General features: G+C 49.9%; 2 protein-coding genes across 9 annotated transcripts in view; one reads left to right on the top strand and one right to left on the bottom strand.

The window, feature by feature from the left end:
* RGS3 (regulator of G protein signaling 3) overlaps positions 1-18,132 on the bottom strand; it is a 230,755-nt gene that overhangs the window by 169,294 nt on the left and 43,329 nt on the right. For 5 of the 8 annotated variants that reach the window (XM_038374581.2, XM_043498553.1, XM_038374582.2 and 2 more), the window contains exon 3: positions 7,545-7,595. In XM_038374581.2, coding sequence (XP_038230509.1) covers positions 7,545-7,595 — 51 coding nt within the window. Of the gene's footprint in view, positions 1-2,366; positions 2,519-7,544; positions 7,596-7,716; positions 7,721-7,755; positions 7,761-17,053; positions 17,238-18,132 lie in introns of those variants that run through there. The other 3 variants (XM_043498554.1, XM_038374583.2, XM_038374585.2) reach the window with 3 other exon arrangements.
* On the top strand, positions 4,312-15,322 carry LOC122456857 (zinc finger MYM-type protein 1-like). The gene is made up of 3 exons (XM_043498562.1): positions 4,312-6,478; positions 9,005-9,008; positions 15,310-15,322. Exon 1 carries the CDS (start codon positions 4,338-4,340, stop codon positions 5,343-5,345), a length of 1,008 nt encoding a protein of 335 aa, XP_043354497.1. The 5' UTR covers positions 4,312-4,337; the 3' UTR covers positions 5,346-6,478; positions 9,005-9,008; positions 15,310-15,322.

The raw sequence follows: 18,132 nt of genomic DNA, 5'->3' as shown, positions 1-18,132 counted from the left end.
CAGTAAGAGCCCTCTGTTTGCACAAACTCCTAGTTTTCCACTACAATATTTGGGGCTGACCCTTTCCCAGATATGAAGGCCAGGAGGGATCATGACGATCATCCCATCTAACCTGCATAGCACAGGCCAGAGAATCTCCCCCAGGGATTCCTGGTTATGCTAGAGCAGATCTCTCTGAAAGAGACACCCACCTTGGTTTAAAGACTTCAAGGGGTGGAGAATCCACCCCATCCTGAGGTGAGTTGTTTCAAAGGTTAATCACTTCCTCTGGTAAAACACCTGCCTTATTTGTAGTTTGAATTTACCCAGCTTCAGCTTCCAGCCACTAGATCCTGTTCTGTGTCTACTGCTTAAAGAGCTCTCTAGTCTCAGAAAGCTTCTCCCCCCATGGGGATTTATACATTGGGGTCACATCACACGCTAACCTCCTCTTGGTTAACCACACAGATTGAGCTACTTTAGCCTCTCACAGTCAGGCAGGTTTCCGGACCACAAATCATCATTGCAGCTCTTTTCAGAACCTTTTCCCATTTGTTACCATCCTTTTTGAAGTGTGGAGCAAGGACCCAGTAACCTACTCACTCCGGGCCAGCCCCCAGTCAAATAAAACATTGGGTTAAAGTTTGTGCCAGATGTTTGCAGCAATTTTTAGGGTCAGAATAAGTCCAAACCATCCCTTCTCCTTTGTTCTGTAAACCCTAACTCCATCTTTGGAAGGAGGCTGTACACCAGCTCTGCGCTGTAGCAGGGAATGCCAGCCTGGAAAAGGATGAGGAGCACTGACCCAGCCCACCCTTATGAGCTGGGTCATGCAGCACCTTTGCTAGGGCCAGCACCACCTATAAGCAATGGAGCTTCGTCCTGGCCCCTTGTGGAGCCAGTTCACCTAACAGATACAACTCACACTGGCTAGGTACCCAGGCTACGCTTCCTCTCTCATCACTGCCCAGCCCACTGTAGCTCTGGGATTCCCCAGCCCCACTCCATCCCAACACAGCCCTGGGCTGCTGCATGTTGGGATTCCATGGCTCACTGCTGGCTCAGGGAGTTCCCAATCACTGCTCCCCAGCTCCCCTATTTGTCCTGCCATCAAGGGCAGCTTCTCCTTGGGCACAGAGATACCTTCTGCAGAACATGGTGTGTTTCCTGGCTCCATTTGCTACTATTGAGACTGCTGCATAACTCAGCCACCCACACAGATGCACAGCGCCTGCCCACAAAGCTAGGAAGCTGAAGCACAGAAAGGCCAGAATTTATTGCCCCTATTTTGCAGATGGGGGTCTGAGACAAAGAGTGGTTCAGTGGCTCCCCAAAGCACACACAATGAGTCTGCGGCATGAACAAGACTGAGCCCATTGTCCTGAGACCCAAACTAGCCCCTTTGCCACAAGACCATCCATCCTCCTGTCTGCTACCAGGAGCGCTCTGTGTTCCAGTGTGCCGGACCCTGGCCCTCCTGCCAGGAGGATTGGTCCTGCTTTGAGCAGGGGGTTGGACTGGATGACCTCCTGAGGTCCCTTCCAACCCTGATATTCTGTGATTGTACACCAACCTGCACTTGGCCCCAGGCTTCCGGGAGCAGTGCTTCCCTGCATAATGTGAGGCTTTAGACATCATTGTTTGTGTCTGAACATGTATCCAACAGAAGTAAAAGCCAGGTGAGCTCACATCACTGCAGAGGCTCCAACCCCTGCATCTCTCAGTCACTGGGGACATCACTGTGTATTAATTTGATGGGGCCTTGTTTACTAAGGTTTTTAGGCATCTAATCATGCAGGCAGGTGCCCACCAGGATTTTCCAAAGTGCCCACACAGGTAAGGCACCTCTCTCCCGTTGAAAGTCCAGGTGTCCATCCTCAGCCAATCACAGGTGAGTTCAGGCTGACCCATGGTGCTATGCACCAGCACAGCAGCAGCTGCCATAGGCTCCAGTGGTTACAAACAAGGACTCCATTATCATGCCCTGGGCACTGCAAGCGCCTATGCTGCTGAGCCAGATTGCAGGGCATTGTGGGAAATCAACCCCAGCAATGGGGCCTGGAGGGGGTGACAGGAGGGATCCCCATGTTGCACTCAGGAGCCAGCCGAGGGCCACTCAGAGTCACTGTTATTGGAGATTTGTCCTGTGCCTGCTAAAGTGCTCGGTGCAGCCTGGTGTGCATAGCACAGCCCTGCCCCCAGGGCCGTCCTTAGCCATAGGCAGCCGCATAGGGGACCCCTCTGCCTAGGGCACCACTGTGCTGGGAGTCCAGACAGCCAGGAAGCAGTGGGGCATGTAAGAGCAGGGCTGCTGGGTCCTAGAGACAGCCGAATACAGCACTGTCTGAGGGAGGAGGTTGGCTGCTGGGGGGGGAGGAGGAACTCACCTATGAGTGTGACTCTCTCCCCCGGCATGAGGTGAGGCAGGCTCAGCAGCTGCAGTATCCTTTGCTGCCCCCCATACCGTTCATTCTTCCCCCCCCCCCACGGAGCACCCCCCTCTCCCCCTTCCCCTCCGGCAGGGCTGAATTGGATGGGGGGGGGCTGCCTGCTGAGGAATGAAAGTGAAAGTAACTCACTTCCTCGGCAGCCAGCCAGGATTGGGATGGGTCACACGCAGCTGGCTGGGCCAGATAGCATGTGTGAAAAATCAGGATGGGGGTTGGGGTAGGATGACCAGATGTCCCACTTTTATAGGGACAGTCCCAATTTTGGGGTCTTTTTCTTATATAGGCTCCTATTACTCTCCACCCCCTGTCCTGATTTCTCACACTTGCTGTCTGGTCACCCTAGGTGGGGGTATATATAAGACAAAGCCCCAAATATCGGGACTGGCCCTATAAAATCAGGACATCTGGTCACTCTAGCTGGGGAGCGTGTCTCTCCCCCGGGCAGGCAGCGATCCATCTCATCCGAGAGGAGCTGCGCAGGGCAGGATGAGCTGCTGTGGCTCCGTGGGTGCTCTGTTCCTGAGATCAGATGCTGTGCTAACTTCACCATGGTCCACTGGGCTGGCAATGGTGCCCAGTGGTGTGTGATCGGACCTGAGGGTTTGCTACTGCTGTTGCCACACTGCACCCCAAGGGGTGGATTTTGGGATACTGCAGTTTTCCACCTATCTCCTCCTCTACTGCAGCTTTGGGGGGGTGAGTGAGCCAAGCATGAAAGCAGGACTGTGTTGCCATTTAGATTGTTATATAACAACTTTGTTTGCCAAAAATGCTTGCTAACAATCCTGAATCCAATTTCAATATTTTTTTTAAAAAAAATCAATATCTTAGTCAAAAACAGAAAATTAAGTTGTCTCACAATTATGTGTGACTAGTTTGGTTTGGGGCAAGGAGTGGGCCAGTTTTAATCAGAGAAACAAAAAATGTTGACTGGCTTTCCTATAGCCCTATTACTGCTAAATAGAGCCCTCCTCCAACAACTGGAATATGCTCATCTCCTGACTAGTGTATAGAGTGACCATATGTTGTACTAAGATTCTCTTGCTTTTTTTCCCAGTGAGTCAGTATAACTTTTGCCAGCCCAGAGGTTGGGCAGCCAATGTCTTACATTTTGTCCAACTTCCATAAAGTAAATACACGGTTAATGTGAGTTTAAAAGGCCAGGGACACTTCCTTGTGAAGAATCTGTGCAGCAGATCATGCTAGAGCTGTGAAAATGTCAGTTTTTGATGGAACTTTAGAGGCGGTATCATGTATTTCTGGCCAGGCCCAAAATGTGCTACTATTGCTAATGTCTTTCCAAATAAAAATAAGGCACAACAGGACTTCTGTAACATTTCTGTGCTACTTTAATCTAGATGAGATGATTCTGTGCTGACTTCATTTTAGTCACTTTGTGCTTTACCTAGGAGTAAAACTAGGGTTATATTTTGCCACCGCTTGGAAACCCAGCTTATTAAACTGGATAATGCCATTGATCTAGTTACAGTGTAAGGTTGATAGAGAGTTATAACTAACATTAAGACTGATGCCCACTATACATTTAAAACTAAAAAATGGCTTTGTAAAAATGACATAGGTTTCCAACCCTACTGTGTCTCAGTCAGGGCAGAGCACCTTATGAGGTGTCATCACGCTAGCTCAAGGTCACAGACTCACGACCATCCTATATTAGTTATTTTAAATAATATTTCTGATAATCTGATAATTTAAACAGTTATTTCTTTAAAAAACACCCATATAAATTATGTTGTATCAAAAACAACTTTCCGGGTCACAAAAAAGAAAACGGAAAGATGAAATAGGATTAGATGTACAAGCACAGAAGAGTTCTATACTTAAGTTTGTACGTCATGAAAACAACGAAGTTGGATCAAGATCATCGTGTAACTGCCGAAGAAAATTTTTATGCAGACAAAGCTCAAGAAACGCAACAACACACAGAACAATCATTTGAAACAGATGCAAACACAAAAAATTACAACAGTTGAAACTGTACTAGCATGGGATATAGATGACATTGGCACATGGCCGCAATCTTTAAACAACGAATTCCGTGCCATTATACTTGAGAAAGACCCTGGGAGAATAAAAGCTCTTGAATATCCTAAAGACATTAGAGGTAGGAAATTCACAGAGAACAATTACGACAAAAGACTTTCTAATGGTGAAATTGTCAACAGACGGTGGCTTGTGTACTCTAAATGCAAGGATGCTATATTTTGTTTCCCATGCAAGCTTTTTAATAGTTGCAACTTTAAGATAGCAACCATGGGTACTAATGATTGGAAAAATCTTAGTCACATATTACCGCAATATGAAAAGGCACAACAACACATTGAAAGTATGCACAAATGGTGTGAGCTGAGTGTAAGGTTAAAAAATCAGACAACTCTTGATGCCCAAAATCAAAGATTGCTAGAGTCAGAAAAGCAGCATTGGTGTCGTGTTCTTGAACGTCTATTATCTATTGTTGAATATCTATCAACAAACAATATTGCTTTTAGAGGAAGCATTGAGAAATTATTCCAGCCCAAAAATGGCCATTTTGGGGGCTTTGTACAACTGCTGGGAAAATTTGACACAGTGATGAGTGAATATCTCCAAAGAGTAACTGAAAATGAAATACATGACCACTATTTGGGTCCAAGAATTCAAAATGAAGTGATCATGCTAATGAGTGATAAAGTGAGAGACAACATTGTTTCATTGGTTACTTTGGCAAAATATTTTGCAGTAATTCTAGATTGCACTCCGGACATAAGTCATCAAGAACAGATGTCGTTAGTAGTGAGATTTGTCAACATTAATGATTCAGCACAGATTACAGTTAAGAAATCATTTATCACATTTTTAGAAGTAGAGGACACTACCGGTTTTGGACTTCTTCAAGTTCTCCCTGATGAACTAAAATGAATGGGATTGTCCATAATGAACATTAGAGGACAGAGCTAATATAATGGTGCCAATATGAGAGGATGCATTTCTAGCGTGCAAACTAGATTGCTGGCAGAAAATCCACAAGCATTTTTTGTTCCATGGGCATGCCACAGCCTTAATTTGATTTTGTGTGATATAACCAAGTCTTCTGTAGATGCTATTTCTTTTTTTGGTTTGCTGCAACGCATTTGCTTGCTCTTTTCAGCTTCCACTCAACGATGGCAAATATTCAAAGCACATGTCAATGGTATTACTGTTAAGCCTCTATCTGAGACACGCTGGGAAAGCAGAGTAGAAAGTGCAAAAACGTTGAGATATCAATCTGAGGAAGTTTACGAAGCACTGGTTGCTATTTCGGAAGAAGCCAGAGATCCAAAAGCTAAAAGTGAAGCACAGTCAATGGCCTCTGAAATATCCAGCTTCAAGTTTCTAACACCTGTCGTAATCTGGTACGGCCTTCTTGTTAAAATCTCACATGTAAGCAAAATAATGCAGAGTCCAATGATGCAGCTTTATTCCACACTTACCATACTAAACAACACATGAGACTTTTTAGAGAAAATGGATTCAAAGAAGCACAGGTTACAGCAAGGGAGCCTGCACAGGCACTCGGTGTAGAACCTAAATTTCCATGTCCGAACATGACACGAGTTTCAAGGAAAAAACGGCAAGTGGAATATGAAGGCGTAGATGAGCCCATAAACGATCCAGAAAATAAATTTGAGGTTGAATTTTTTAATGTTGTGATGGATAAAGCAATATCTGCCATTGATGAAAGGTTTAATACCTTACGAGCACTCCATGAACAGTTTGGATTTTTCTATGACATAACTAAATTCAACAAAATAGGAAAACAAGAGCAGCAAATGACGAAGTGCAAGAACCTAGAGAGCCTCCTGAAGCACGGTGATAGTTTTGATTTAAATGGACTTGAATTGTACGAAGAATTGAGTACATTGTCATCAATGTTGCCACATGCAAAATCAGTGATGGACATTGTACAGTTTATTCATATCAGCAAACTTGTTGACATATATCCTAATGTGTATATTGCCACTCGTATTCTACTGACAATTCCAGTAATAGTAGCATCAGGAGAATGGAGTTTCGTAAAACTAAAGCTCATTAAAAACTACCTCTGTTCTACAATGAGTCAGGAACAATTGACTGGTCTTGCTATTCTTGCAGTCGAAGAAGACATCACTTTGTCTTTGTCATACAATGACATTATTACTGATTTTGCAGCCAAAAAAGCCAGAAAGATCCCTTTTTAATTAAAAACAAATCCTTGTTTCAATATCTCTTCATAGAAATTTCCAAAAAAATGTTGACAAGTTTAAAAAATTATATTCTTTGCATCATTCTGTCAATAAATCAGAATTTTTTCTATAGCACTACTTCTTTAGTGCTAGTCCATCAGCATTACAGTGTGCTTAATTAAGTTAAACAGTTTTTAATAAAGTGCATGTGACAAGTTTTCCAATACTGTAAGCTTATGTTTGTGTTGCTAAGAGCAAGTCAGGCATAGGGGCACCAATTTAATAATCCTGCCTAGGGCACCATAAATCCTAAGGATGGCCCTGCTTGCCCCCGCTGTGATGCAGAGTGGGCCGTCCGGGCTGGGCCGCCTACAGCAGGGGCTATGCTGGGCGCACCTTGCAGCAGCATCGCTGTTGACTCACTCAAGGACACCACGGGAGGAGTGAGGCTTGGAGACAAAGAGCTCCTGCCAGCAAGCAGCCGGCCTAGGTTTGTTAAGAGATCTAGCTGGAGCTGGGTCACAGAAGGCAGAGCCAAGCCCTGCTCTCCCTCTGCCTGGGTTAAGCCAGGGCAGCAAGACTGGCACCAGAGTCACTACAGACCCTCACAATTGAGACCACAAAGATCACACTTTGCACATGTTAGCACACACATGTGGGGCAGTGCTCTATTCCCCTCTAGTGTGGCTGGGCCTCAAGCACAGGGTGGTGAGCTTGCGGCAGCCACTGCTAGAAGAGCCTGCTCCTTCCACGCCAGCAGCCCCAGGTTCAAGCCCCACTGCTGAGCCAGCCCCTCTGGCGACTCTAGGGATAACACTGTTCTGGTACAGAACGCTACAACAGGCATCAGGCAAAGTGACCTTCGCATGAGCTGCCCCTGCTCTCCTGGTGACACGCCCCCCCCAGCGATACTTACTGTGCAGCACAAGGAGCCTGCCCTGCATGTCGATGGATAGCTTCAGCTGACCTGGGCAAACAGGAGAAAGAGCAGATAATCGACTGGTGAAGATCTCACCCAAGGAGATTCCCTGCCAACTATGCCCCAAAAGCCAGCCCAGCTGGGTGCAGAGGGACCCCCATGGCTCTACCCTTCTGCCAGCTTCAATCCAGCCACTAAACACCCTGACTCCCTTCCCTGCTCTAACAGCATTTCAGGGGCTGCTGCTCAGTGAGCTTCTGCCCATGTAGAGGAGCCTGTGGCAGTGGGGAAGGGCTGGGAAAACCTGGCTCCTAGAAAGGGTCTATCTCAGTTTAACATGCCCCCAAGTCTGAGCGATGTGTGGCCACAGAGACTGGGCATGGGAGACTCCTGAACCCTGGGGGGATCACTGGGCCTACAAACATGCCCTAATGGGAATTCAGCTATTCAAAGTAAGTGACAACTGTCCCAACAAATCATGACGGAAAAGGTAGGAGAAGGAGGCAGAAAGACTGGCTCAGCCCAGACAAAAAGGCCTGTGATAAAACTCAAGGACTGTGTTAAGATCATGCCTGGTAAACAGCAACAGTGTGGGAGCAAGTATCAATGAACCAAAATTGATATGTCAGAAACTAGGCCTAATTGGTGGACAAAATAATGGGGGGATGAACTAGTCCACCCCCCACTCTCTTTGGGGTCCTTAAGGAAAGAGTCTTTGGGAGAAAAACTGGCTACTGGAGCAAGCTCCACCATCATGGCTGCCACCCCCACAGTCTCATAGGACCCCAGAGCCTTCATCATCCTAATCCTGACCAGAGCGGACACGGAGAGGGACCCAGATGAAATCACCACCTCCACTGGCTCTAGCCACACCACAGACAACCCTGGGATGAAACAGAATTAGACTTTAACAACACCAGCTCCAGATCGTCTCAACAAACTTCTTCTCTTTTCCCCAAAAGGGCAGCTATTACCATCTTTAATACCATCTAAGGGTACATCTACACTGCAGAGAGAAACCCACGGCACCAAGTCTCAGAGCCCGAGTCAGATGACTTGGGCATACGGGTCTCGGGCTGCAGGTCTAAAAACAGCAGCGTAGACATTCCCGCTCAGGCTGGAGCCCAGGTTCTGAGACCCTCCTGAGACAATATGTACCCTTGAGTTCACCCTTTATACAAGATTATAATAAATTTTGTACAAAATATGCCGTGTGAGGTATCATCTGAAAACTCCTAATTTGCTGAATGTTACTGTCCTAGTAAAATCTGTGTGGCCAAATTGTATGTAAAGTTATAAAATTCTACTGCATAAGATGTGTTCCATGGCATACAGTATAGCTGGGGGGGATTTACATGCTGGAGGCTGTGTGTGGGCAGAATAGGAGTGGTTGTTCTCACAGAAAAGCAGTGTAAAAGGCACCCTAGAGAACACATCTGTCCAGATTGTGCCCTAAGTAATGTCACACCTCCCCCCCTCATCGCGTTTCAGAGCCAGAGCTCCAGCCAGAGCAGGAACATCTACACTGATGGCTTTAGCCCCATAGCATGACTTGGGCTCAGACTCAGTGCTGTGAGTTTTTCTTTGCAGTGTAGCCTGTCAAACAAGGCTGGGGGGTGGGGGGCAGATTCCTTCTGAAAACTCTTTCCAGCTCAAAGAAAAAGGAACAAGGGACATAGTTCAAATGAAAGCCTTTTTCAATACTTCACATTTCAAATACTTTAGCTGTTTTTCCTTCTTTTCTATATGCTCTTAAAGGAGCTTGCCCTGGTACTGAGCAGGCTGAGGGCTCTGTATACTGAACCCTGGGCCTTGTTTAATATTATTTAACACTGGACAGTGATTGGTTTATGTTAACACCTTTGGCCCATATATTCCAACTAAATTAATACAACAACCCAACCCCCAGCTCTCCATCCGCCCTCTGGGTGGCCTTGGAAGGTCCCTTAGCCCCTCTGCACAAGCTTCCACAAAGCTTGTCCACAAACCAACACCAACCCCCCCACCAGTGGGCTGTAAGGAGCAGTTAGCCTCAGGGAGGGTGATCTGACAGAGTAATCCCTGGGGAAGTGCTGAGTATAATTATACACACAGTGTAAGCTCCTGGAAGCAGGGACATTAGTGACGTGTTAAGGCAGGGAGGCAGTGTGTCCTAGTGGATGGAGCACTGCTCTGGCAACCAGCAGCCTGTAAGCTCAGTGGGGCAGGGACCTACGTTCCCTGTAAGTGGTACGGCCATACGGCCGCACAGGTGCTGAGGGAACCCGCCCGGCCAGGACCTGCTGTGGCCAGGGGGCGGGGTGCCCCTCCCCAGCCCCAACCTAGCCCAGCCCCAACTCAGCCCTGGACCTGCCATGGCCAGGCGCCCCTCCCCTGGGCCGGACCTGTCGCAGCCAGGGGAGGGGCGCCCTGAACCTTGGCCCAAACCCAGCCCCAGCCTGCCATGGCTGGGGAAGGAACACCCATCCCATGGCCCCAGTCCCGGAGCTGCCACGGCGGGGAGAGACCCCCCCGCCAGCCCAGGTGGTGCCAAAAAGAATGGGGAAGAGCCCAGCACCCTACCCTTCCCTCACACAGCCATTGTCTCTGTGCCCATCCCAGTGGTATCTGCACTCTCACCGTGGGGCCGTGCACCTGGCTAGAAGCCCTGACCCAGGGGGAATTGCTGCTGGTTGGCAGAGCTCACACTGAGCTGCCCAGTCACAACCCGAGGGACTGACAGCAGAAGAGGGGATTCAGGTAACTAGTCCCCATGCCCCAGAGACCCTCCTGGCAGGGGCCGGGCTGGCCTCCCAGCGGGGAAGGGCTCGGGTGTGGTGGAAGCACTGTGGGGAAACAAAACCTTCACTTGGCATTTCCTGCTTTGCTAAGGGTTGTGATGTCCCACATCGGGGCAGCAGAAAGCCCTCGCTGGAACAGTGACCTACACTGGACCTGCAGGAAGCAAAGAAAAATCCCATCGCAGTGAGTGCGGGGCTGGGCTAGGAGCCTGGGTGCTAATTCCAGCTCTGCTACTGAGCTGCTGGGTGACCTGGAGCAAGTCTTTTCTCCTCTGTGGGCCGTGTTCTCCCCATCCCAAAAACGGGGGTAATGAAACTCTTCATCCTGTGCGCAATGCTTGGAGATCTAGGGCTGGGCTGCTCAATGCAATGACTAGGTAACATTAGTGAGACAGCCCAATGTTTGGGAGTGAAGGCTGTTACTCCTAAGAGCCCTGAGACTCAAGAAAGATCTCCTGCCCTGGCTCCATGCCACATGGATTTCAGTGTGCCAGGGAACCCCAGCCAATTCGTTAAGCTAGTGTGGCTGTTTGCATCGCTGGGGCGGGGGAGGAAAGCAGCCTTGGGGGAGGGGGAAGCAGGGACAGGGTCTGCACAACCCTGCTAGTTACATTCCCATGAGTTATTTCTGGAGATCCTCAGCAATCTGAGGAAGTCCACATTTCCAGCTAGCCGAGCTGGGGCGCAGCTGGGCTGTAAAGTCCTGGCACATCACCTTAGTGGCAGACGGCAGACAGCTCACAGCTCTGCCCAAGTGACAAGGCCCGGGTGGGGGAGGGTCATTTCACCCTCAGCTGGTGTAAGTCAGTGCAGCTCCACTGAAATCTATGTCAATTTCCACCAGTGGCAAATTTGGCCCTCAGTGTTTAACATGCTACCAGAAAAACCCCGCATTTGGAGCCAGGACTTTAACCCTTTTGCCATCTTCCCATTTCTAAAGCCGTGGGAACACTCTCGTTATTCTGCCGTTAACATCTGACAATGGTTACGCTGGGAAAGCAAAAAGATGTGATCCAGCCAAGCATGACCCAGAGTCAGCCTGCTAAGGAATGGGAGCGCGAGGGGACAGAGAGCTTTTGTGCCAGGGTTATTTGAGGAGTGGGGAGAGGAAGAGCACTGACAGAATCTGCGCTGGGAGTGGCAGGGGGAGCCCTGGCTCTGAGAGGCAGCATGTGGTGCTCCTTAAACACAGCGGGCTGAGATTAAGCAGAGCAAGAACAGCAGAAGCAGGGCAGAAGGCTGCGGCTGGGGTTAAAATAATTAAGGGATGTGAGGCTGTTTTATGACAACATAACTCAATCTGAAGGAGTGTTCTGACTGGATACCGATCAGGGACACAGAGCACTGAGGAACAGAATTGGTTTAGTATTTAGTATGGGCATTGCAGTAGCACCAGCAGGCCGTGAATTAGGGCCTCGGGGTGCTAGGTGCTGTACAAATGCTTACAAAAAGATGGGAGGAGAAAAAACAAGCTAGTGAAACCACGGAACTTTATGGGGTGTTCTGACCTATCTCTGAACCACTAGGGATTGGCCACTCGTGCTGAGAGAGAGGGTTCTAGACTAGCAGACTGGTCCAGTATGGAAAACCCCATCTTCCTGTAGGAAACGGATGATGGTGCTGGCTCATAAAGCCATCTGGAAACAGACTTGCCCCTGCCTCTTTCTTGCTACCTGCAAAAAGTTGGCATTAGTGTTGTGTGTTTGTATGGGTCCTGGCCCTGACTAGGCTCCTAAGCACTCCAGTAATACAAACAACACAGGACAGTAAAGGTAACCACAGCCTGCAAGATGTGGAAGGATGCACTGCGGCTGAGATAGGAGACTGAGGAGGGGTGAGTTAAATAAATAAATGAACTGCAGCCACATGGCAATATGGGTCCAGCTGAGGCATTCAGCTTTTCTCAGACAGTGTGCTGGCCGCCCCACCCTCGGCTGGCAGGAAAGGCAACCCCACACCTGCCTCGCCCTATGTGGAACTCTATTAACTTTTCAACTTCCAGACACAAGGAGCTGCTGGCTTTGCTGAGTTTCCCCAGATAAAGAGGGTGGACTGAGGGCTGCATTTGAAAAATGTGGCTCTTGTAGAAGTGGGAAGTCTCTCTGGACACCAGAGAAGCAGTAAGTGAGGCCCACCAAGGCTGTGTCTCCACTAGGGATAAAGGTGGAATTTTACAAGACAAGCAAGCACAAGATAACGATCTCCTTGTAAACTCCTAGTGGAGACAGGGCAGGGGGGAGTTTTACCTCAGCTATCAGGGAAGTGAGAGAGCAGCTCACTACCAGGGACAATGATACCTGTTCTGCTGCATTAAACCCTGGGCTTTGTTCATGCTTGTAACACCTGTTTAATTAAAACCCTTGGGAGTAGAGGTCTGTTGGTGAAGGATCCCGCCCCACATCATGGTCAGTTAAGGGCTAAGAGAGCTCTCCCGCCACTCCTCCGAATCATCCAAGGAGCTCTGGGCAGGCTGGGCATTTCCACCTGTACATAAGAGCAAAGAGTTGGGTATATTCCTGTTGCTGTCTCATGCTGGATCCCCGTAGCAGGGATCTCACTACGAACACTCCATCTTTCTTCTTCTGTAGGCGCTCTCATTACACCACTTGGGCTATGCTTTGCTGGGGGAAGATGGGTTGCCCTGTACTGAATGAAGTAAGAATTCTGACTCGTACCACAATACTCGCAATACCGCCACAGGCCTCGTCTCCCAGCCACCTCTCAAAGGTCTCTGTCCTTCAAGTCCCAGTAATTAAGTGAGAATTTCAGCACTCCTTTCAAAAGAGGAAGTTTCTGGCCTCCATGCTGAGGAGGAAAGCCAAGTAGGGTGATACAGGTGCAACCTAAAGGCTCCAAACCCAGAAGGCCAACAGAAAAGAGCCCAAACTTACTATTTTTAATCTTATGTTTTTAAGCCGATCTTCTGATCTTAGGGAGCTGGCTCATGATGTTTGAGTGCTTGGATCTCAACTGGGGCAATTCTGGGCATATGGGCAGAGCACAGCCATGCCCCAGCCCCCCTGACTGCGCCTGGCCCAGGATTGGCGTGGGGAAAAAAAGTGACTGTGATGTTATGGAAGCATAGGCCCCAGGAAGGGACATGCCTTGTCAGGTAAGGGGTGGGATTCCCTTCCTGCTTCCAGCAGCCTTTTATACCTTCTCGCTTTTATTCTCAGATGATTTACTGCAGCGGGCCTTGGAGAGAAGTAAAACAGAACTGTAAGTAAGGCCTTGCAGCTTTGAAGAGAAAAGGAAAGTGCATTAGTAAATGCAACGTTGTATACTAGCAGCATGGGGGAACGTGCTGCCTCATCAGCACAGAATAGTCCACTAGCCCCCATGGAAACCAGGAATCAGCGTCAGGTTTGTCACAAACACACATGCACACATGTGCAGATACATTCGCGCATGCACACTTTTGTCACACCCTCCCTGTCTTGATCACAAGTTCCGCCAGCAAGAAGCCGTCTTCTCTCCAACCACAACTGCTGCCTTGCTCCTGTTGGAACTGTACAATTGCAGGTACTGAACCCAGGGGAGGAGCTGCAGGGAACATCACAGGACATTCTCCCCTCCACTCAGAATCAGGAGGCTACCAGGCACTCTCCATCCCAAGGCCAGGGCCCAGCAAAGCAAAGGGACCTGGTGTGGGAGAGTCACTCGTTCTCCCTGGTTCCCTTGGGGGAGGGGTGTGAGGGGGGAACATTTTGCTCAGTTCTGTCTGCTGCGTGGCTCTGAGCATTTCTGTGTCTATACAGGAGCAGCCAGGTGGCCACAGTGTGGGCAGCTGAACCCAGGGACCTGGAGCCACGATGGCCCCGCTGCACAACAGCCCTGGACATCCCAGGGCCACTGCTCTCAGTAGCTGTGGCGCATGGAGCTTTAAAAACCACGCACACATACATACACACACACGCACATGTGCACGCACACACTCTCCACTTTCTGATCTGATTAGGATCCAGGGAGTGGCTGTGACAACCTGCTGCTTGTGAAGTCGCTTGGGGCCTGATCTCCAGAGGTGCTGAGCACCTGCAGCTCCCACTCCCTCCTGCCAGAAGACGCCTGTGTTCAGCAACTCTTACATTTAGACCCTTGCTGCCTTGCGAAACGCCAGTGCAGACACAGCACGCTGCGTGCTTAGTACAGCTCCAGCCATTCACCCAGCAGCATCTCTGGACCGCTAGAACACAAGCCTTTGGGGACCGCATACAATATGATTGACAGGCAATCTCCTCCACCCCAGACCACACTTGAAAGCTGAAATTCCCAGTCGATCACAGGCCGCTGCTGTCCTGCCCGGGTGCGGTGGCATGGCCCAAGGCAATGCAGGAACCCTTCCTCAAGGGCTGTGCCCAGAGTGTGGTGAGAGGCAGTGGCTCCTGCGCCACCGGTGCCCCGGCCCCTCCCCTGTGCAACCCCACAAGGCTATGCTTTCTCCCTGGGCCTGTTCAATAGTCACTCGCCACTGCTAGGAGAATGGGCGAGGCCAAGTGCTCCAACACCAGCATGCAGATGGTGCACAGCCCTTTCCTTCACTCCCAGTCCGCACTAGCCTCAGAGACCTGGGAAGTCACTGGAAGTTATTCCTGGGAATCCAGTGGGCTTTGCCCAGAGCCACCAGCTATGCCAGGGTTGGGCTGGAAATATGGCATTGGTGAGGAGTGGCTGACCCAAGGCCCAGGTTTGGCGCTGGCTGGAGGCAGAGGGAGACAGACAACATTAGTTGGTGTATTTAATGCTGGTGGATGCTAGGCGCTGGGCAGATGACATCACACAGCACCCTGGTGGCAAAAGCTATAAACCACCACCAGCCAGGTGCCCCCTAGGCCCAGTTAGCTGGAAGTGGAGGGCCCTGGGTCTCAGTGCCCTTCACAAAGCAGTACTCTGGCAATGCACTGACTGGTACGCATGTGCCTCAGTGATTAGGTAACTCAGGGGAAATCAGAGCACTGAGATTCTGGCCATTTCTTTTCTAAAAGGATCTTTAGTTTTCACCCAAACCATGCAGAGGGAGCGCCGGTTAGCAAGGACAGAAGCACCCCAGCCCAGCGGGCCCCAAACAGCTCACCTGGAGCTGCAGCGCAGGACGACAGCTTGCAAGGGCACTTGAACCAACAGCCTTGTGGCCCTGATCCAGACACGAGTGAATGTAAGAGAGACAGGACGCCGCTGCACATCGTGCGCTGTAGTGCTGCTATATGAAGCTTAATAGATCCCAGCCCAACATGGCATCTGCATGATTGGAGTTTGTCTAGCCCCTCCCCTCAGTCAACGCTTCCCTGGCCCACACAGTGTACAGGCTGAAAAGCGTCCTTTGGCCCCTGGAAAAACTCCCAGTTTTCAAAGCACTTCCTGACATGCCTCCACAAGCTGCTCCCGTGTTACACTAGAGCTGAGAATGAAGATTAGTCTGCAAGGGTAAAACTCCTTCCAGGAAAGCTCTTGATCGGAACACCCCAGCAGTAGAAACCCAGGGAATCCAGAGCGAAGGTGTGCATAAAAGGGACCAGCCACCTGACATGTGGAAATACACAACAAAAGTCCCCAGCCAAGCAGAACTCTGCCTCTAGCAACCGCTGAAGGAAAACCAGCCCCTGAAACCACTTTCTCCATACTGAGCACTTTCAGCTCCTCCAAGACCATGCACTTGCCAGACCCTTAGCATTGCATGGCTGAACCTAACCCATAAAGTCCCAAACTCCCGATCACACTGTACGTGAAAGGCCAGCATGCCCCATTCCCATTACAGCCCCATAGCCACCAATCACACTAGGGTCATTAGATACGCAGCGCACAAGTGTCTTCCATCTGCATACAAACCTCTACCCTGGAGCATGAAATCGTAGCACTTCGAAGACAAGAACAAAGCGCACCAGGGTGACAAAGCATCACATACTGCTGAAGAGAGGAGGGAACCCAGTTATAAATCAGTGCGGGGAAGGGCACATTTTCTAACCTCCACCCAGGAGCTGTAGCAGTGCTGGGCCTTCTCCAAACACCAGGGGTGTGCAGCTAGCAGGGATGGGATGTTCCAAACCCCTTGAAAAACTGCTTGATCCAAACCCAGCTCAACTGACAAAGCAGGTGAGCAGGGAGCAAAGCAAGAAGGAGGCATGCTGCTGTTACTGTGACTTTCCAAACTTCTTCCTCCACCCCTGGGATTCTTACACTCAATGGTGTGTGATGGGTCCTACTGCAGAAGCCCCTATCACAAGCCAGATGTTCGCACAATAGACCCCTGCAAACCACGACAGAGGGGCCTCTGCACTTAGAGTGTGACAGCTTGTGACAATGCAACAAATAACATCACACAGCTGGGGGTTCATTCTGCACTTGCTGACCCAGTCTGAATCAGTCCAGTGATACCAGAGTAAAACCAGCCTCAGGGGAGCCCCTTTGTGCTCAGGGCTGATGGCTGAGGTGCAGGGACCAGCGGCGGCCCGGATTTCACACCCTCTGCGGTAGCAGACGGGCTATTCTCGCCCAGTGAGGCAAAGAGGGCAGGCTCACTGCCCACCCGGCTCCTTGGCATGGGTGGCATGGTACAGGTGAGGGGTTTAACTCTGCCCTCCGGGGAGCTGCCCCAGGCCCGAGTCTGCAGGCCAGCCACCTGCCTGTGCCCCCGCATAGCCACAACCCCGTGCACGGCCCAGGGTGGCCCCGGCCAGCTGACTCCCAGGACAGAGCCCCACAGGCCCAGCCTGCCCTGGCCTCAGAACTCACCGAAGGTCGTGAGGTAGAAGGAAGCGTCCAGCGGGTCGGCCTGGCCAGCGCAGAGCGAGACCCTGCGGACGTCGCCAGGCTCCATGGCCGCGGGCCCAGCCGGCCTGTGGGGGGGGAGCTGGGGGCGCCTGGCAGGAGCCTCAGCAGCCGGTTAACACAGGCAGCGCGCGGCCTGCACAGAGCCCAGCTTTCTTCCAACTGCCCGGCCGCATTTGAACAGCACAAAGGGCTCCGGCAGCCCATTGGCCAGGCCGCTTTGAATGGGGAGCTGCACCTGCCTGAACAAACAAGGCCCTGGCCACACACACACACACACACACACACACACACACACAGATATACACTGAGAGAAACTGATACACACAGAAAGACACTGATACACATACACACTCTCTGTAACACACACAGAGACAGTGACACACACACACACACACACACACACACACACTGATACACACACACACTGATACACATACACAAACACAAATATAGATATTGACACTGATACACACACACACACACACACACACACACACACACACACACACTGTGATACACACTGACACTGATACACACACACACACACACACACACACTGACACTGGTGATACAGACAATGATACACACAGATATACACTGACACACTGATACACTCACATAGCTATTCTGATACACACAGAGACATGCTGATATACATACACAATGGCACAGTGATACACACACAAATTATCATTCACACTCTAGTACACACACAGACACTCACACACACACAGACACACACTGATACACTGACACTGATATACACACAGACACTCTGATACAGACACACTGACACTCATACACACACACAGATATTCACTGACACTGATACAGAGACTCACACAGACACATACACACACTGATACACAGAGAGACACTGATAAACACAGACACTGACATACATACACACACTGACACTCTCACACAAACTCTGATACACACATTGACCCTCTGATACACACACACACACACACACACACACACACACACACACTAATACACATACACAGTGATATACACACAGAAACTGACATTCATAC

This window comes from Dermochelys coriacea, chromosome 16 (genome assembly GCF_009764565.3).
Source record: "Dermochelys coriacea isolate rDerCor1 chromosome 16, rDerCor1.pri.v4, whole genome shotgun sequence".
NCBI classification, from domain to species: domain Eukaryota; kingdom Metazoa; phylum Chordata; order Testudines; family Dermochelyidae; genus Dermochelys; species Dermochelys coriacea.
Note: the sequence above shows the minus strand (reverse complement) of the source record. Positions and strands in the feature narration are given on the sequence as shown.